This window comes from Ahaetulla prasina, chromosome 1 (assembly GCF_028640845.1).
Source record: "Ahaetulla prasina isolate Xishuangbanna chromosome 1, ASM2864084v1, whole genome shotgun sequence".
NCBI classification, from domain to species: Eukaryota; Metazoa; Chordata; class Lepidosauria; order Squamata; family Colubridae; genus Ahaetulla; species Ahaetulla prasina.
In genome coordinates, this window is record NC_080539.1 from 298,842,859 (window position 1) to 298,863,195 (window position 20,337).

The 20,337-nt window shown below is 37.9% G+C and overlaps 1 protein-coding gene across 1 annotated transcript in view; it reads left to right on the forward strand.

Annotated features, from left to right (window-relative positions):
* Positions 1-1,210: 1,210 nt before the first annotated feature.
* Positions 1,211-20,337, forward strand: part of RAD51B (RAD51 paralog B) — a 397,526-nt gene continuing 378,399 nt past the window's right edge. The window contains exons 1-7 of the mRNA XM_058161894.1: positions 1,211-1,560; positions 4,459-4,573; positions 4,678-4,791; positions 7,719-7,835; positions 11,471-11,607; positions 13,791-13,910; positions 16,911-17,094. Of these exons, the coding sequence (XP_058017877.1) occupies positions 1,466-1,560; positions 4,459-4,573; positions 4,678-4,791; positions 7,719-7,835; positions 11,471-11,607; positions 13,791-13,910; positions 16,911-17,094 (882 nt within the window). The 5' untranslated portion in view covers positions 1,211-1,465. The remainder of the gene's footprint in view (positions 1,561-4,458; positions 4,574-4,677; positions 4,792-7,718; positions 7,836-11,470; positions 11,608-13,790; positions 13,911-16,910; positions 17,095-20,337) is intronic.

A 20,337-nucleotide genomic window follows, 5' to 3' on the forward strand; every position in this document is an offset into this window, starting at 1 on the left:
TTTCATCCCACATGGCAATAAAATAATCTCTGCATTATTTTTGGGTGAACTCTGATTTGAAACGTAACTAAAGCAAAAATAAACATTCTCTTTCTATATACACGCACGCACACACACATTTCTATACATACACACACAAACATATTTTTTATTTTATTTTATTTTTTATTTTGTCATATCAATATATATAGGCATTAACATGAAATGAAATAGCTATATAATATATAAGCATATATATGAGCATAAGTATGTAATAACTATATTAATTGGATATAATGAAAAGAAACAATAGGACAGGAACGATGGGCACTTTTGTGCTCTTATGCACGCCCCTTACAGTCCTCTTAGGAATGGGGTAAGGTCAATAGTAGATAGTTTTTGGTTAAAGCTTTTGGGATTTTGAGAAGAGACCACAGAGTCAGGTAGTGTGTTCCAAGTGTTAATGACTCTGTTACAGAAATCATATTTTCTGCAATCAAGTTTGAAGCAGTTAACATTAAGTTTAAATCTATTGTTTGCTCTTGTATTGTTGTGATTGAAGCTGAAGTAGTTTTCAACAGGAAGGACATTGCAATAGATGATTCTATGAGTTAAGCACGGGTCCTGTCGGAGGCAGCGGAGTTCTAAGTTTTCTAAACCTAGGATTTCAAGTCTGGTGGCATAAGGTATTTTGTTGTTTTCAGAGGAGTGAAGAACTCTTCTTGTAAAATATTTCTGGACACGTTCAATTGTGTTGATGTCAGAAATGTAGTATGGGTTCCAGACAGGCGAGCTGTATTCAAGAATTGGTCTATCAAATGTTTTATATGCTCTGGTTAGTAGTGTAGTTTTTTCGGAAAAGAAGCTATGCAAGATTAGGTTTACAACTCTTAGAGCCTTTTTTGCGATGTAGTTGCAGTGGCCTTTGGCACGTAGATCATTTGATATTAAAACTCCAAGGTCTTTAACAGGGTGGGTATAGTAAATGTGTGGGTATAATCTACCCACACATTTATATAACAAAGAACAGCACATGCAGAAACAAACTGCATTAAGTGCACTTTCTCCTTTCCTAAAGATCCAGAAAGCATTTAACTTTTAAGACGAGTCCTCCGCCAAAGCCGAACTATAATTCCCAGAATCCCTTTCATCGCGGAAGACTTGTTGCGATGAAGAGCTAGTGTCGGTGGCCAATCATAACTCGAGCTGCACTTTCGTGGAAGTTTCCTGTAGAGAAGTGGGAGGCTTTGAAAAGAGTCTAGGTTAGGTAGGATGGGTGATTTGGTTTAGTTTGGGGCTGGGCGGGGTAAGGCGGTCTCCCGACAGGGGCAGGATTTTTTATTTTTTTTCTGCAGCGGAGGGAGTCGTAAAAAGTCTTTGCATCTTTTTTTTCCGCCATGATGGAGACAGAAGAACCCGCGGGCTTTAAGGTCTAGGTTGCTATTTGGTGCTGGACTTTTATTTCAGGCCGTTTGTGCAAACGTGGATGCATCGTGGTCTCGCAGAGTCTGCGGGACAGGCGTGGGGTAGCTGCCTCTCCGGGCTGCGTATCCAGCCCCTGAATGCTTCTCCGTACCCCGGGTGCGTTGTTAGACTCCGTGCCCCTGGCACTGGGAATCCCGTTGCAGTTTAGCACTTGGGTGGTGGGTCCTCCTCCTTGCTTCTCTGCTTTTGCTCAGACCTATTTGACCAGCTCTATCCTGGTGGAAGTTAAGCGCTTCCAAAATACGGAGAGAGTTGCGCAGCTCCAGGAACCGATTTCCCAGTGAAAATCTTGTCCAATTGCTGTGTCATTTGATCACAGGCCATGGTCTGCGCAGCAGAAGTCTTATTTTTTCTAGGAGAAAAAATTAGCCTAAATGACAACAAGAACTTTAGGGGAGGGGGGGGAGTGTGAGGGGGAAGGAGACTTGATGGAGCTGAATATAATTGAGTGTTGCAGAAAATTGAAGTAATTCAATGATGGTGATTAATAAGAGATTCAAGTAGGATAAAGGATGTAACTCTTCCAATAAAATATAGTTAAACTCTGGAAAGTTCTGAAATATTTGAGTGGTCATGAACTTGAATGGTTCTAAAAGAGTTAGATAGAGCAGGGGTCTCCAACCTTTGTCCCTTTAAGACTTGTGGACTTCAACTCCCAGAGTTGAACTCCCAGACTGGGAGTTGAAGTCCACAAGTCTTAAAGGGACCAAGGCTGGAGACCTCTGAGATAGAGCACGAAGATCCATAACAATAAAGGTTCTATATTGCTTTACATATTGGGATAATGTACCCCTGAATATCAATTGCTTGAGAATATATGCAGGATAGTAATATTAACTATTATTTTGAGTTCTTCAAGTGGTGGACTAGATGGCTCAGATGTCCTGGTTTTTTTTCCTGTGAGTCTTTCAATTCATGTGTTGGTTGATGATGGAGATAATACTTTGTGTAGTGAAAAAAAGGCACTTCTCCTCTCTTGCATCTTCCAATGGGCTTTTAAAATAAAGCCAGCCCATAGGCCGAATGCGTCATGTGCTGGCCATGCCCACTCCTGGTTTAGCAAAGGAGAAAAAAGTCCCAATACATCAAGTGATTCCACGGTGACAACATGAGTTTTGACACCCTGAAATAAAGGGACGACAAGAGTGCTGGGTTTGATATTTTTTCATCATCATCTGCTGGGTAGAATTTGCATTTTCTCTCAAGTTCCAATGGAAAAAATGAGCAGAGAATTAATTTTATTATTTTTAGACCCAGAAAAAACATCTTATTTTGCAACAGCCTGTATTCCAAAACCAGTTTGCTCCCTTTAACTTTTTCTCCTCAGAGCAATTTTTGTAAAAATAATAATTTTGCTTTCAGGAGGAGAGATTAAAGAAAGATATAACCAAGGATTTGAAGGAAGCAAATATCACTTATAAGAGTTTGGCTTCAGTTATTCCCCAAAAGATTAAATAAAGAATTGAAATGTAGTTTAGGTGGATGAATTATTATGAAACAAATGCCTTCTAATGGATTGAATGAATTTTCCTACTTTTAGTATGTATAACTGCTTTTCTGCCAAGAAAAAGCATCCAAAACGTTGCAGAGCATAATTAAAATATAGTACAATGCACTTTAAAAGTAGAGACATAAAATCAAATAAATAATACTAAAAAGCCAGGCAGCAGGAAGAAGGAAGATTGAAAATTTCCTAAAGTCAAAAGAATTACAGGTAGATAAATTGATCCTAGCTGCAGTCTCCAAGTGTATAATAACACTTGGGTATTTACAACTAACACAACTAAAGTTAGCTCGGCTTAAAACCATTGTGAAAATAGGTTTTAGTGGACACAAAAAAATAAAAGTGTTGTGCAGTTTGAGGCTAAATCTCATGGGATGGTGGTGTGGGGAAAGATGTAAAACCATTACCCAATATGACTTTTCTCAAGTCACCCAGTTAAATGGTGAAGAATTAGTAGAATGTGGATTAATTATTTACAAATGATTTGTTTTCCTCAATATCAGTGGGCTACCAAATATAAGACTTGTGTCGGTTAAAGAAGGTTCAGACCATGCCATCTTTGTTCAGAATGAATTTACTGTAGGTCTAGCATCAATACATTGTGTTCCAAGTTGTTGCTTGTAATAGAACCTGACCAGTTTCAACTGTTAATTGTGATACAGGGTAGGGTAATAGGTTGCCTTCCAAATGATTTAGATCAGATCTGGGAATTTTATGCCCCCCAGACTACATCTGACGCTTTGGCTCTCTCCCTGTCCAGTCTGTCTGAGGTCCATTGGAAATTAGAAATCAAATATAAATCAGGGTGCCACAGGGAGCAGAACAAGAAGCTGAGTTGGGTCTGGTTCTGTGCAGTTGCTGTGTGCTTCTTCAGTGTGTTGGCAGCCATAAAAGAGCAAGGAGAGAAACTGCTTTTCTGCACCTGTGCAGCGCTCGCCTCACACCTGGAGAAGCCTGAGTAGTTAAGGTGGCAAAGTTTGAGGACCTCAAATCTGGTTACACCAGTACGTCTTTCCACAACAGTTCTAGTTTCTCAGGTGGCTCCTTTTGAAAATAAATTGCCCATATCTGATTTAAACTATGATTTTCAGCAGCAAGGCCAGTGGTCAGTCAGTCCTAAACAGATCTAATTCCAGACATCTGGTGCAATCCAAATTATAGTGACTTTTGTTTTGAAACAGTATAATCTGAAGAATCCTGAAGTTAAGGCAGTTTAGTAGAATGTGCTAAAACTACAAGAAAAAAAAAAGACACTTGTCTTTGCTTACACCCTGAATAATCCAACTGAGGAAGATAAAAAATCTTAAAAGGGATATTACACAGAAAGTCATGATATAAAGAGCAGGAACTGTTACTGAACAGCAAGCTGAATTACATTGAGTTGAATATGTTTGTTCAGCACACATTGTATTATTTAATACTATGAAAAATGATTTTACTCTTAACTGTAGATTCTGAATTAATACTATTTCTTTGTCAATTGGTTATAGAATTAACTTTCTGGCCAATAACTATGTGAACATGGCAAATAAAAAGCTAAGAAGAGCAGGTTTACCTCACGATCTTTGTGAGAGACTAAGTCGACATCAGATTACCACTTGCCGGGTAAGAAAAGTTCTTTTATGAAGAAAAATATATAATAAATGAGACAGTACTTGAAGTGTGTAACTTTGAGCATATGTAAAGCATGTACTTAATGCTTGTTTTAGGACTTCTTATGTCTTTCCTTCCTGGAATTAATGAAAATGACTGGACAGAGCTATTGGAGTGTCCAGAAACTTTTTCGGACTGTCAGCCAATCCTGTGCTCCCAAAATGCAAACGGTAGGTATTTTTTCACAAATCAGGATGGGGGGGAAAAATCACAAAGTTTTAACTTTAATCATCACACCCTTCTGTTATTCCACCAGCTGATTAATCTCTCTCCAAGTTGCCTTGATCTTATTCCTTAACCTTATTTTCTGTAGGGGTGGGTTATGTACTGCCGTTCTTGATTGTGTAACCGTGCATGTCCAGTATTACAGTAGCTGTAACATAGACCAGTTGTTTCGTTTGAATGCTAATGCCATCTTCTAGCATACTGTCTAATGCAGAGGTGTTAAACTCACGGCCCGCGGGCTGGATATGTTATGTGCTGGCTCCACCCCCGCCTGGTTTAGTGAAGGGGAAACAAGTCCCAATACGTCACGTGACGACACCATGACAACATGAGTTTGACACCCCTGGTCTAATGGTACTTCTCTGCTGAGCATGGTAATCCATTTTGAGGGTCAACTGTAGCTAGTTTATAAATGATCTTATGTCTAATGTCAGCAGCTGTGCTGTGTAATAGAAAGTAATGATGTGTCAACTTCAGGTGTTGGCTGCACAGCCAATTGTTGTTCGTGTCTTCTTAAGGTCTTGAGTCTGGGATGTAATGTGTAGTTGGTCTGTTGTTGTGAGAGCTGCTTCCACTTTACTATGTTGAACTGTTGAGTAACTAGCTGTTTCTCTGTTAGTGTGGATGCAGATTGTCTGTCCATCCAAAGTTCATACATACATTTCATATACCCTCACCCCATCATTAAGTCAGCTGTTGTAGGAATATCCTATCAATTCCAGGTTCTCTTATCTTATCCATGTATAGTTTGTTCCAGTACACTTATCATCAGGTTGTTCTGGTTCTTCAACATCTGACACAGATCTTACTCATGTGGGCAATATCTGAACTGGTATAACTCTCCTAGATTATGTTACTCTCATATTTTGAGGTTCGGAATCTTTGCCCAAGAACCGATAATAGTAAGGTAGGTACCTGCAAGGACCCTGATATCCACTGTCAAAGGTGGTATCAATCACTATGCTATCCCAGATAGATAGATAGATAGATAGATAGATAGATAGATAGATAGATAGATAGATAGATAGATAGATAGATAATGGATGGATGGATGATGGATGGATGGATAGATGGATAGATATCCTTGATCGTTTTTTAAAAAAATAATTGCCTATACACCAAAGGTTTGAGGAGTAATAAAGTCAATTTTGGGATCCAGTAATTGTGGAAAGAATGGAGATACTAAAAGCAGGTTCTGGGTAAATTAGCAGAAATTTCTTATTCAGAACCAAATTACTATATGAAAGAATATATCGTATTCAGAAGGAAGCAACTTGGTTTCTATAGTACAAAGCTAAATCCTTCTTGCCAGTCTTAGAATTCTTTGAGTGTTATTAAGTACCTGGTTTAGGTGACCTGCTGAACATCATTGATTTGGATTTGAACTAAGTCCATTGTCATAACTTCAAACAATCCTATCATAGTATGAGATTAGATATGCTTTTGAGTTTGGTGGCTGCTTAAAGAATGGACTGCTGTTTAAACAGAATGACCAGCACTTGCAGTATAGGAATATGGTTCTATATGGAGGACTGTTGCTTTTTAATTTATATTTGATTTTGTGATAGCATTCAAGTCCTCTGGCAAATATTAAATCATTTATGGTGGCTAAAATTGAGTTTAGCCAATCGAATTGTCCAATTGTTAATCCAGTTCAAAATAAGTAGATTTCAGTGGTTTGCTCATGCATATATAGAGTGAAGGAAGTTAAAATTACTAAATGAATGGCACAAAGGAAGATTGAATGGGTTGGCAGGAAGAAGGATTGAAAAAATTTTGGTTGAAAAGAACGGATAAGATTCTGAAAAAGGGAAAGCTAGTAGGTTTAACATATAGAAAGCAAGGCATGAAGAAGTGGGAGGGTATGGCAGAACTTTATACAAGTATAGAAATACAATGAATGGCATTGTGAAACAGATTTAGCTATCTTTTGATTTCTGTTTCTTGTGTCTTTAATTTCTTAGGTGTAGTATTTTTTCTGTTTCTCCGCATTTTGTATAAAAGAGCTTACCTTAAATGGAATAATGTGCTTTTATGTCTATCTGTGTATGTATGTGTGTATTCATGTCATGTCATATCATGTCTCATGAAGAAGTTCAAAAGTATCATTGCAAACTAGTGGAATAGGGATTAAAATGGCAAATTCCCCTTAGCCTAAACTAGTGTACAGTGATACTGATGAGGCCAACAAAATACCTACTGTACAGACACACTGATGAGTCTGAAATAGCAATGATAGGCAAGGAAACAATTTTAGGTAGATATTGAAATAAAATATCAAATATGTGATTGCTGTAAATCTGGTTGACCCACATTTAAGTGGAAGCATTTCAAATAACTCCAATCTCTTGAGGAAAAGCAAACTATTTAAAACTCCCGAACTTCCCCCTATCTTTTGCTTATTTAAATTCATGGATAAATTCCTTTATAAAAAGGAATTTATAGTAGTTCTTCATAGGGACTTCAATAAAACTTTCAGAGAACCCAGACTTTAAAGCCAGTCAATTTTCCTGGACAGGGATATCATTGTGTGGACTTCCAAGCTATTGTTAACCACAAGGGTAATATTTCTTCTGCGGTTGTATCAAGCAAATTAAACTTTTTACTCCCCAAAGAAGGAAAAGACATATGCTTACATGTCATTGCAATATCAAAGTTGAAGTTTGCACTATGTAAATATTGTAGCTACCATACTTTAGTCTTGTATATTATCTTTGGTCAGAAAACTTGGGAAAACCTTAATGAAGAAAATAAATTAAAAACCTACCAGGAATTTTTTTTCTGTATTTTGGTAAGCAAAACACAGCAGTTGTACTAAGCAGTTTTCTTAACAATTATATATAGCATCTTTTAAAATGATTCCTTGTCTTAGGCTTATGAAATGAAAATGAAAAGAACCAACAATCCTTCAACAGCATTCTTGGCAACAACTCTAGAAGATCTGGATAAAATATTGCATGGTGGAATTGCCTGTGGCAGTCTTACAGAGGTAAAAGATGGACATTTAGCTAAACTTACTTATATCTGTTGATTTGACATATTTTCAGTGAATATCCATTTATAGTGTTAAAATATGAGGCATGAAGGTCATCCCCACATATCATTAAATTATCTCAAAGTACTGTGGTGGTGTATAGCATTGGCCTTAAAAAACACATAGAATAATAAATACTCAATTTTTTTAAAGTGTTAAAACCAAAACACAATCAGAAAAAACAAAGGCAAGCCCCAAATAAAATGCCAGATAGGTGCCACAGTCAACATGGACAAAGGCAGATTGAAATAAAACAGTTTTAAGATATTTCTGGAACTCTGGCAAGGTGGGAGAATTGAATGTATTTCCCAGGGAGAGAGTTCCATAAGGTGGGGGTTGTTAAAAAAGGCCTATTGCCCCCACCCTGGCTCGCAGATCTCATGAAGGAAGGGATCTTTTAGCTGGCCTTCTCTCTTTGACCATAGGACACCAGCAGATTCAATGTTGCCTGATGTCCCCTGCTACTCCACCATTTAGAACTTTCGATTATCAGCATGTTGAATTGGATGTGGAAGTCTGTTAATAACCATTGCAATGACTTTATATTAAATATTTAATTCTGTATTGGCAGTCTCATGCCAATAAACATGCCACTGCATATATTTTTTTTACCAGCTGTGGCTTCTGAGTTGTCTCCAAAGACAGCCCCAGATAGAGGGCACTGCAATAGTCTAGTCAAGTGGTGATCAAGTGGTGATTACGTTTGGGGCCTTCTGCTCCCGGTTGGTTTAAAACTGGTGAATCAACTGAAGGTAGACATAACCTCCTCAACTATAACTTCTTTCTCCTCTTTGAGCAGGAACGATGGATTCAGGAGCACTCCCAAATTGTGAACCACCTTCTATGCGAGAAAACACAACCACATGCAGAGTAACTACTAGGACCAGGTTGTGTTTTGTCTCATCCAGGTCTTTATAGCCTCATCAGTTGTGGTTATTCTCTGCTTTAGTTATCTATTCTAAAACATAGGAGTCAATACCTAGACTGCAGTTTTATCACAAAAGAAGAGGTTTTTTATTCCAGACTTTTGTGGCTTCATTTAAAGAACTGATGCTGAAAAAAATTTGCTATTCATTTTTATGACTGATGATGTGGTTGGAAAGTTGGAACTTGGATGTACTTTTTCCCTATTGCCAGTTCTTATCCTGGTTCTCTGAGAGTCAGAAAAATGTTCTGGCACTAGTTCCCCAGCATTTTTTAAAAAAAACACACAATTTAAACAAGGAATTGAATCATACCTTTTTGTGATTATTCATTGTTTGTCTTGAAAATAATGAACCATTACATGAAAAGTGGCATTCTTTCTATAAAGAAAAAGTTAAATGTTGTTACTGTATGGAGGCATTTTGTACCTAACTTCAGATTAAAAATAGAACAAGATATCTTCAATGAATTCTCAGCCATGATGGGATGACATTTTCAACATTTTTCTCTCTTTGTATTCATTCCATGAGTTTCTAAATGAAAGAATATACTCAGTCAGATTTTTGTGGGAGAGAGTTAAGCCATACTCACACTGAAATCAGTTAGATTCTAAAACTGTTAACTTGTAATAGTTTCTGCCAAAATGTGAGATGATACAAATATACAAATATATGTTAATAAAAAATATAAATCAGTAGACTGGTTTTGAAAATAATACAGAAATAAATTTTCATTGATGATAAAACTTAAAATGCATATGGTTTGCAAAGTTTGTGAATATATGCCAATATATGCTAATTGGGCATCCTGCAGGTGGTTAATGGGTTAAGTTAAAACCCCACCTTCTTCCCATGTTTATCTTGCTCCCTTCCTTCCTTTCTCTCTTCATTTTAACTCCCATTTTAATGTTAATATTTATTGTTTTAATATTTAATGCTAACCGATTGTAAACCACCTAGAGTCACCACCAGGTGAAGTGGTTGGCATATAAATAAAATAAATAAATAAATAAGGACTGATATTTGATAAAGAGCTTTAATGTTTAGATGGGAAAGATTAGCATCCTATAATGAAAGCAAGCAAAGCTGTCAGGGTTCCAAGTAACACCCCCAACATGGTTTAATTACTCCGGAAAGAAGAAAAAATATGCTTATGAGAAATCTTATGTTTATGTTCCCGTCAATAGTCTGGGAGTTTCCAAGTTGAGCAATCAATCACTGGATTGATTTTGATGGCGGTGATAGAGTAAGGCCAAACAGACACAGTGGACATGGATTGTGTGGTGAAGTTGTTTTGTTTTATACATTTGATTATATACTTCAGTCAAGAGGAGTGTTTCTGATAACAGCTCTATTGTTTCTGGCAAGGCTGCATTCTTAAGTTAAAGTTAAAGAAAACATCCCAAATGAGCTAAGAGCTTGTTAAATTCTGGCAGCTATTCCCAGCAATGTATGTTTGTATTTCATAATCATGTTATTCTGAGTTTTTTTTAAAAAAAGTTTATAACTTTGGGGGAAAACAAGAAACAAAAAAGCCCATGGGAAAAATGAGGAAATAACTTTTACTGAATTTTCAGCCTCCAAAACTTAACCATCTCAGTTGGAAATGTTGTATTTTTCCATATGTTACTAGTGTTGCAATCATTCACTGTACTGGATTTAAGACTTGAACCATCAACTAAGCATACAGGGGCTTAACCTGTGTTATAAGTAGTAATTATTGTACTAGGGAAAAGAGAGGAAAAGATGTCTGAGATCTATAAGAATAGCAAAGTGCAAATAGAATTTAGATGGTAAAAATATCCTGATAATTGCATTCATCTAGTTACAAATTTGAAACAGAATCAAAACATTCAGAAGCTCCATGGGTATAGTACTAACCACAGTGCAGTTTTCTGAAAGTTTCTCCCTTGTCATGATCTAGGCTCAGACTTTAGGTATCAAAGAGACAGCCTACCTATCAAATCCAGATCAGGAATCCTAACTCGAGGTGTGGTGGGGAGGAGATTTGAGGGGAAACAGTCTCTTTTTGAGTTCCCTTCTTTGAAAGGGCCTGCCCCCCCCCCCAATCTCATAGCCTTACAAAGGCAAGTAAAGGTTTGGTGGATTGAAATTATAGGCACCATAACAGGTTCTATTGTTTTGTATATATGTTACATATTAATTTTGTTATTATAGTCCAAGTTATGCAAAATTTGGTGGAAATGTATTAATAGAATGTGGTTTGCTGCAAGGAATATATGTGGGTCAACAGAAGTAACACTAACTATGTCTATGAATTTGCTTTTCTGTATTTTATTATATTATTATTATAAGGGTTGGATATGTCAGGAGAACCCTAAAAGGTATAATGAATGGTGTTAATATAAACTAGATTTGACTGTTTCCTTATCTTTTGTTATATCATGCCTTTAAATTATTTGGTATAGCATTACTATATTTTATTTGAAAGAAATGACAGATATGTTTTTAAAAATAACATATTTGGATATTGCATCATATTTTCAAAATCTATTACTTTTGCTATTTTTTAAATCAACCTGATATATGGTATTGTAAAAATACATGATACTATTGAAGTATAGTGATGTGGAGTCTAAAATTAAAAACAGTTACTGCAGGTTACAGAAAGATTATAATGCTGTCTGTGCCTATTTCTGTTATTAGATAACGGGTCCATCAGGTTGTGGCAAAACTCAGTTCTGTATTATGATGAGCTTGCTGGCCACAATGCCCACTAACATGGGAGGATTGGATGGGGCAGTTATATACATCGATACAGAGTCTGCATTTACTGCTGAAAGGTAAAGACTGATACAGAAAAGTATTTACAGCTTTAGAAGACATATTTCATTACATATATAGTGCACACACAGCCTGGAACTAGTTCAAGTGCCATAGTGTTGTTTTGAAGGTGATGAAAGATCTAAGTCAAGTTCCAGTATTGTCTTCTCTTCCCTCTGCCCAATTACATATTTTGCCACCTCTAAACAGAGAGATCAGATTTTGTACAGTCCAACAGTCCTTTGTAAAAAATAGCCAGCTGTATTTTTTTGGAACTTACCACCCATCGGCATTAAAGGAAAACATTGCTTTTCTAATGCTAATAATTAAGTGAAATTCCCACTAGAGTGCAGTCCTGATCCAGTTGAATTTAATAAAGAATTCATTATGAGCAACTACAACATTCTCATTTCCAATCCTCTTAAGGATAATGTCACCAGATTAGTGACAATTTGTGAATGCATTTGGGTATATTTGTTAAAAGAGAAGAAATATTTGTTAAGTTTTTAATCATTTATGTAATTTAGTTTGGGGCTGAAAGTTCATTCTGAAATAATTGTTAAGGTTGTCATTAAATGCTGCTCCTTTGTGTTCCTTCCACTTGGCCTTTCTGTGATGGATACATACAGTAAGTGTTCCATTGCTCACCTTCAAAGAGGTTAAGCCTCTGAATACTTTCAAAAATTTGAGAGTTTGCACATTTTCAGAGAGGTTGTTTGTAGGGACTCCAAAGCACTCCACAAAGCACCCACCTGTCTGCTGTTTTTTCTTGTAATTTAAAATAGGGACGCACAGAAAAGGTGATAGAACAACTTTCTCTGCTTATAGCAAGAACTAAAAAAGAGACCTTTTATGTTATGCTTGATTCCTGATGATATGATGGATATGTACATGTTGTTTTGTTTGCCACAATACAGGAGTGATATGCTATGCCCTCTTCAGAGATTTTTTTTTGACATTCCAGAGTGTATTGTAGCTTACAGTAGTAGGAACATTATGGTCTCCCACTGAATTACTGTATTAACCAACTCCAGCCTCACTTAACTTTTGGAGAGCAGCCAAAATCAGCTAAGACTTGTCATCTACGATGGATGGAGTAAGGGCTACACTCTACAATCTCTGAAGAAATGAGGACCATGCTCCTCAAGAAGCAAATCATTTGTATTTCTTGATCTTGAAAGAATTTGGGAAGTTGGTAGATAGTCCCTCCTTGAATGACTATGAAACCTCTTACATTCTTTTCTCATTTTCAGTTTATGATTCCTACTTCTCTCTCTCCCTCTCCCTCTCTTTCTCGCTCTGTATCTCTCCGTATCTCTCTGTAGTTAGTGAAAAATGAAGAACTAGCAGCAGAAGACATCGGTGCACCAAGTTTTCCACATAATAGGGAATCTATAATTATAATAATAATAATTTATAATAATAATAATAACAGAGTTGGAAGGAACCTTGGAGGTCTTCTAGTCCAACCCCCTGCCCAGGCAGGAAACCCTACACCATTTCAGACAAATGGTTATCTAACATTTTCTTAAAAATTTCCAGTGTTGGAGCATTCACAACTTCTGCAGGCAAGTTGTTCCACTGATTAATTGTTCTAACTGTCAGGAAATTTCTCCTTAGTTCTAAGTTGCTTCTCTCCTTGATTAGTTTCCATTGCTTCTTGCTCTACCCTCAGGTGCTTTGGAGAATAACTTTATCTAGCAGTAGGTTATGGTCTACTTTATCAAATGCTTTACTGAAGTCCAAGTAAATTAGATGGACAGCATTCCTCTGGTCTATAACTATCTCTTGGTAGTTATCACTGTTTTTAGTGTAGGGTAGTTCTGTTCCTCTGTCAGTGATCTAGCAGGTCTGGTCTTCCTGAGTGATCGGTGATCTAGTTCCTGCAAGCTAACTGATCAGGTGGATAATTGGAAAAACGAGGGGATATTTATAGCTATCTGCTCTTCGTTATTCATCTGTATTTATTGCTATTCTTGAGAATCAGAATATGCTGCTTAGTATGAATTTCACAAAACTTTGGGGTGGGATGAATTTAAAGACATATGTTGAAAAACATGAGAAAGAATCAAATATATACATTGTTATCAATTTGTGTTTACTTTTCATTGAAATTTTCTGCATTGATAATTTCTTTCATGTTTGATAATTCTGAAAATCAATGGTTATCTTTTCTCAATAATTTTCTTTTGGTCCCAAACAGGCTTGTTGAAATAGCACTGCATCGATTCTCACATTATTTTGCTACAGAAGAAAAACTAATTGCAATGACAAACAAGGTTCTTGTCTATCAGGAGCTAACCTGTGATAGCGTACTAAAAAGGTAATCAATTTCTTTCTTGAGGGCAGCACAGTGTGTAAAACATTTAATATAGAATATGAAAGCCAATGATATCTGAGTCTTTACTGTTATATTCAGATATAACACAGACATACACACAGACATATACACATATGCTTGCACGCACACATACACACATACATACAACTTACACAGACACAAATACATGTGAATTGTTAGTTGCGAAGTCATGTTTGACCCATCGCAACCCATTGTTGACTGAATTTTTTCAAAAGCTATAAATGTCAGGTACTATTGGAGGAAAATCACTAAAAGAAGAGAATATACTGGTGGTATTATTCTACTTATCATTCTTGAAATGAGAATGTTGCATGACCTGGTCACAGTACTGGCTAACAAATTGTTCAGCTTAAATATCTTTTGTTGGGGTTGACTTGGCAAGATGGCTTCCAATAATGTGTAACCACAGTTCCATGGTAGGAATTCCTTTTTAAATTACTCAATAGAAGGCACACAGTAGTAGTAGTAGTAGTAGTAGTAGTAGGTAATTGAATCCCCTGTTAATATAAAGGATCTCTTTTGTAGCAGTCTTCAAGTTTATGTTCTTATTACTTCCATAATAAAATATTTTTTTAGTAAATTGCCAGAATGATATTAATAAAACTTACAAGATATGCATATATGCAGATTCAGTGGTTGGACTTTTCTGTAGTAAAACAGATAATATGCCATTCAGACGCAAACAACTGCATTAGGGTTTCAAAATGTACATATTAAAATATAAAAGCAACAAACATTTGCAAATGCATATGCCATGGAAGTACACTTTCTGATATTGGCTGCAGTTACTTGTTGGACAAGGGGATGCGATGACTCAGCGGTTAAAGATGCTGAGCTTGTCAACTGGAAAGCTGATAGACCAGTTTGAGACCCAAGTGCCATGGAGCAGGGTGAGCTCCTGTTACTTTCCCAGCTGCTGCCCGCCTAGCAGTTTGGAAACATGTAAATACAAGTAGATAAAATAGGTCGTATCTGGTGGGGCGATAAAGCGTTCCATATGCCTCAGCCTATAATGCTGGCCATCTTTGGAAAACACTGCTTCCTTGACTATGAACTGGAGATGAGCACCGCCCCCTAGAGTCAGACATGACTGGACTAGGGAAACGGTTATCTTTATCCGTTTATCTTTACTGCAGAAGTGGGGGATTGTTTATTTAAACTGGAGGACTTGGGTACCGTTGGTGGATGATCTCTGGAGGGCCAGGGATAGGGGTTGCTCCTCTGCCCTGGTCCTATTAGACCTCTCAGCGGCTTTCGATACCATCGACCATGGTATCCTGCTGCGCCGGTTGGAGGGATTGGGAGTGGGAGGCACCGTTTATCGGTGGTTCTCCTCCTATCTCTCCGACGATGTGATCGATGTTGACGGGGGCAGAGGTCGGCCCGGGCGCCTCACTTGTGGGGTGCCGCGGGGTCGATCTCTCGCCTTCTGTTCAACATCTACATGAAACCGCTGGGTGAGATCATCAGTGGTTTCGGTGTGAAGTACCAGCTGTATCACGGATGACACCCAGCTGTACTTTTCTACACGGACCACCCCAGCGAAGCTTTCAGTGCTGTCCCGGTGCCTGGAGGCCGTGCGGGTCTGGATGGGAGAAATAGGCTCAAGCTCAATCCCTCCAAGACAGAGTGGCTGTGGATGCGGCATCCCGGTACAGTCAGCTAAATCCATGGCTGACCATCGGTGGCGAGTCATTGGCCCCGATGGAAAGGGTCCATAAGGCGTCCTCCTGGATGAGCGGCTGTCTCTAGAAGATCATTTGGCGGCCGTCTCCAGGAGAGCGTTCTACCAGGTTCGCCTGGTCGCCAGTTGCGCCTTTCTGGACCGAGATGCCCTATGCACGGTCACTCACGCACTCGTGACGTCTCGCCTGGATTACTGCAATGCTCTCTACATGGGGCTCCCTTGAAGGGCATCCGGAGGCTGCAGTTACTTGTTGGACAAGGGGATGCGATGACTCAGCGGTTAAAGATGCTGAGCTTGTCAACTGGAAAGCTGATAGACCAGTTTGAGACCCAAGTGCCATGGAGCAGAGTGAGCTCCTGTTACTTTCCCAGCTGCTGCCCACCTAGCAGTTTGGAAACATGTAAATACAAGTAGATAAAATAGGTCGTATCTGGTGGAGCGATAAAGCGTTCCATATGCCTCAGCCTATAATGCTGGCCATCTTTGGAAAACACTGCTTCCTTGACTATGAACTGGAGATGAGCACCGCCCCCTAGAGTCAGACATGACTGGACTAGGGAAACAGTTATCTTTATCCGTTTATCTTTACTGCAGAAGTGGGGGATTGTTTATTTAAACTGGAGGACTTGGGTACATATAGCAATAGCAATAGTACTTGGATTTATATGCTGCTTCAGGGTGCTTTTACAGCCCTGAGTCAGCATATTGACACAACAATCTGGCTCCTCATTTTACCCATCTCAGAAGGATGGAAGGCTGAGTCAACCTTGAGCTTGGTGAGATTCGATCTACCAAATTGCAGGCAGCTGGAAGTCAGCAGAAACATCCTGAAGTACTGCATTCTAACCAATATACCACCGTGGCATATGAATGTATATACATGCATTCATGTGCAGATATGGTGCTTAATTTACTGATGTGAAGAAATTGAGATTGTTTCAAGGCAACAAAGTATCTGTGCACACTTATGAAGTTAATAGAATAATCATGCTGCAAAGTGTTACTTGATTTAAAAAATATTGTACCAACATATCTATATGTTTTTAGCAACAACTTAACATTAACTTCAAGAATGCCTTTTCAATTTCAATTTCCTAGCCTAATTTAGATTTAGGATTTCCTGAAAATCTCTCTTTCAGTTACTGATCAGGTTCAGCCCTGTTTCAGCTTTTCAAAATCAAGCAAGATCCATTTGCAACTAGAATCTAGAAAGATATGTAGATATTTATACCAAATTCTACAATTGCTATTGGGTTATTCCTTTTTTCCCCCAGAATTAAATCTTTGGAAGAAGAAATAATTTCTAAGAATGTTAAGCTAATAATAGTTGACTCCGTTGCTTCAGTAGTCAGAAAAGAATTTGATACAAAACGTCAAGGTAACCTGAAAGAACGAAGCAATTTATTGACTAAAGAGGCTTCAATATTGAAATACTTGGCTGAAGAGTTTTCGATACCAGTAAGTTTTTTTAACTGTTTTTATATTCTTTATATTGTATTTATGTGTTTTTAAATGCCTGTACACCGCCCTGAGTCCTTCGGGAGATAGGGCGGTATATAAATTTGATCAATAAATAAATAAAATAAATAAATACATATAGCAATAGCAATAGTACTTGGACTTATATGCTGCTTCAGGGTGCTTTTACAGCCCTGAGTCAGCATATTGACACAACAATCTGGGTCCTCATTTTACCCATCTCAGAAGGATGGAAGGCTGAGTCAACCTTGAGCTTGGTGAGATTCGATCTACCAAATTGCAGGCAGCTGGAAGTCAGCAGAAACATCCTGAAGTACTGCATTCTAACCAATATGCCACCGTGGCATATGAATGTATATACATGCATTCATGTGCAGTTATGGTGCTTAATTTACTGATGTGAAGAAATTGAGATTGTTTCAAGGCAACAAAGTATCTGTGCACACTTATGAAGTTAATAGAATAATCATGCTGCAAAGTGTTACTTGATTTAAAAAATATTGTACCAACATATCTATGTGTTTTTAGCAACAACTTAACGTTAACTTCAAGAATGCCTTTTCAATTTCAATTTCCTAGCCTAATTTAGATTTAGGATTTCCTGAAAATCTCTCTTTCAGTTACTGATCAGGTTCAGCCCTGTTTCAGCTTTTCAAAATCAAGCAAGATCCATTTGCAACTAGAATCTAGAAAGATATGTAGATATTTATACCAAATTCTACAATTGCTATTGGGTTATTCCTTTTTTCCCCCAGAATTAAATCTTTGGAAGAAGAAATAATTTCTAAGAATGTTAAGCTAATAATAGTTGACTCCGTTGCTTCAGTAGTCAGAAAAGAATTTGATACAAAACGTCAAGGTAACCTGAAAGAACGAAGCAATTTATTGACTAAAGAGGCTTCAATATTGAAATACTTGGCTGAAGAGTTTTCGATACCAGTAAGTTTTTTTAACTCTATTTTTCGTATGTGAAGTATTTTAAAGCCTTTTGTATTTTCAATGATTTAGAACAGGGTAGTCAACCTTTTTATACCTACCGCCCACTTTTGTATCTCTGTTAGTAGTAAAATTTTCTAACCGCCCATTGGTTCCACAGTAATGTGCCGTGTATCGTCGTCTGCACATGCCTCTCACGCATCGTGGATTGGGGTTGAGCGGGGCGCCGGCTACCAGCTCTGCTTGTCTGTTACAGCTGGGTGGTGTGCGGGGAGATGCGTGAGCTATTCTGGGACAAGGCTCTTTTGTTTGCGGTCGCACTATAGCGCCATTTAGTTTCACTTATGTAACATGAACTAAACTTATGCGCGGGTGATACAAATAGTATATTTTCAGAAATTTAAATTGTCACAGGGAATTTTATGAAAACCTAATGAAAATGTTTTTAAACAATGTTATGAAATTTTTTTAAAAAGTCAATTAAATTTTAAAAAAGGAAAGTGCTTCAGTATTGGACAAAACCCCTACCGCCCACCATGAAAGCTGGAACACCCACTAGGTAGGGTAGGGACCAGGTTGACTACCACTGATTTAGAATGTCTGAAAATGTACTTGAAATACTGTAATATAGATTTTTTTAAAAATGCTTTGCAAGAAGACTGATAAGATAGTTTTTCTAATGTAGAAGAAAGAATAATGTTTGTTCTGGTTTTCTGATCACAGCATGAACAGTTAATGCTATTTTTTGCAGATTTGTCCAAGGATATTATCATCTCGTGTTCTCTTTCCTTAAGATTAGCCATTTGCTGATGAATCAAACCTTCTTGTAGAAATAAATTGATGGATTATATTCTGAAGCATATCTGAGATTAGATTATTCCACAATGGAGGTGTTTGTAACCAGGCTGAGGAATATCCCATATGATTCCGGGTGGTAATACAACAGGAGATTCTCATTGCTAAGTTCCAGATATAGCATAAGGAAGTGCAGATCTGCTACAAATGTCTTGTTTCCAGCCAGAACCTAAGAAAAGATCCCACTTATTACCAGTTAAGAGGGGGTACTGCAGAAATTCTGTGTTTCTCCAAAAAGAAGGCCAGGTCTTATTTTCTTTGACCCCCGAAAAAATGGCTAGGCCTTCTTTTTGGAGGTTGTAATTATTGACTCACCTCACAGCGGTGGCACCAACAGCCCTGCCCAGCAGGAGCCCGCTGCTGGCCCACTCTGGATTGATCCAGAGCTCTGTTATCGGCTGCAGATGCCTGTCAGAAGGCATCTAAAGGCGAAATGGAGGCCAAGGCAATGTGTGCGAGTGGTGGCAAGCAGCCGTTGAAGAAGTGGCCGCAGAAGAAGGTGAGGAAGGTGTCATGGTGTGTGAGGCCTGGTAAGTAGGAGAAGGGCGGGATATAAATGCAAATAAAAAAAAAAAGTAGGACAACTCCACCCCCACATCCCCACCCTAGCTTATTTTTTTACCTGTGTGCCTCACCCACCCCCTGCACCCCGGGTGGATGGGGTCTTAATTAGGGCTAATTTTATGGGTGGGGCTTAATTTGATCACGTGCTCAAAAACAAGTTTATGATCACAACCAGAAAGGAGGAGTGCAAACTGAGGATTCAACAATCCAAGTTTATAATTTATATAGAGAAATAAAAACAACTAGCACTGCATAGAAACCAGTCAACAATCTATTCCAGATTCTTGACTAAACATTTTGACTAGGTCTACCGAAGTGGAAGACTTGGTAGTAAGGAGTAATTTAATTAGAACCTTTCAAACAATATATAATTCATTAAAATTACTGTCAAATTTGTAGATTGCCACATATTTTGTTAGGAATCAGAAGCAGATATTTGGAACCAAATTAATGATTTGTGCTTCTTTCAGTAAAACCGCCCAAACTGTCAGATTGTATGTTTGTGGGAATAATGTAAATACTAGAAACTGGATTAAAAATTTCTTCCCTTAGTTTTAGACTATAATAAAGAAGTACATTTTCATAGGCTAATTTTAAACCACATCAGGTGCAAGCAACTAGAACAGCTCAAATAAATGATCAAAGAGGTTTCTTTATTGATGATCATTAGCATATAAGAATCTTACCAGACTGCATGCCTTCCCTTGAGAAAAGACTAATATAATCCTAATCGGGGTGCTATTCAGCAGGTTCTGACAGGTTCTGGAGAACCGGTAGCGGCAATTTTGTGTAGTTTGGAGAACCGGCGAATACCATCTCTGGCTGGCCCCCGAGTGGGGTGGGAATGGAGATTTTGCAATATCCTTT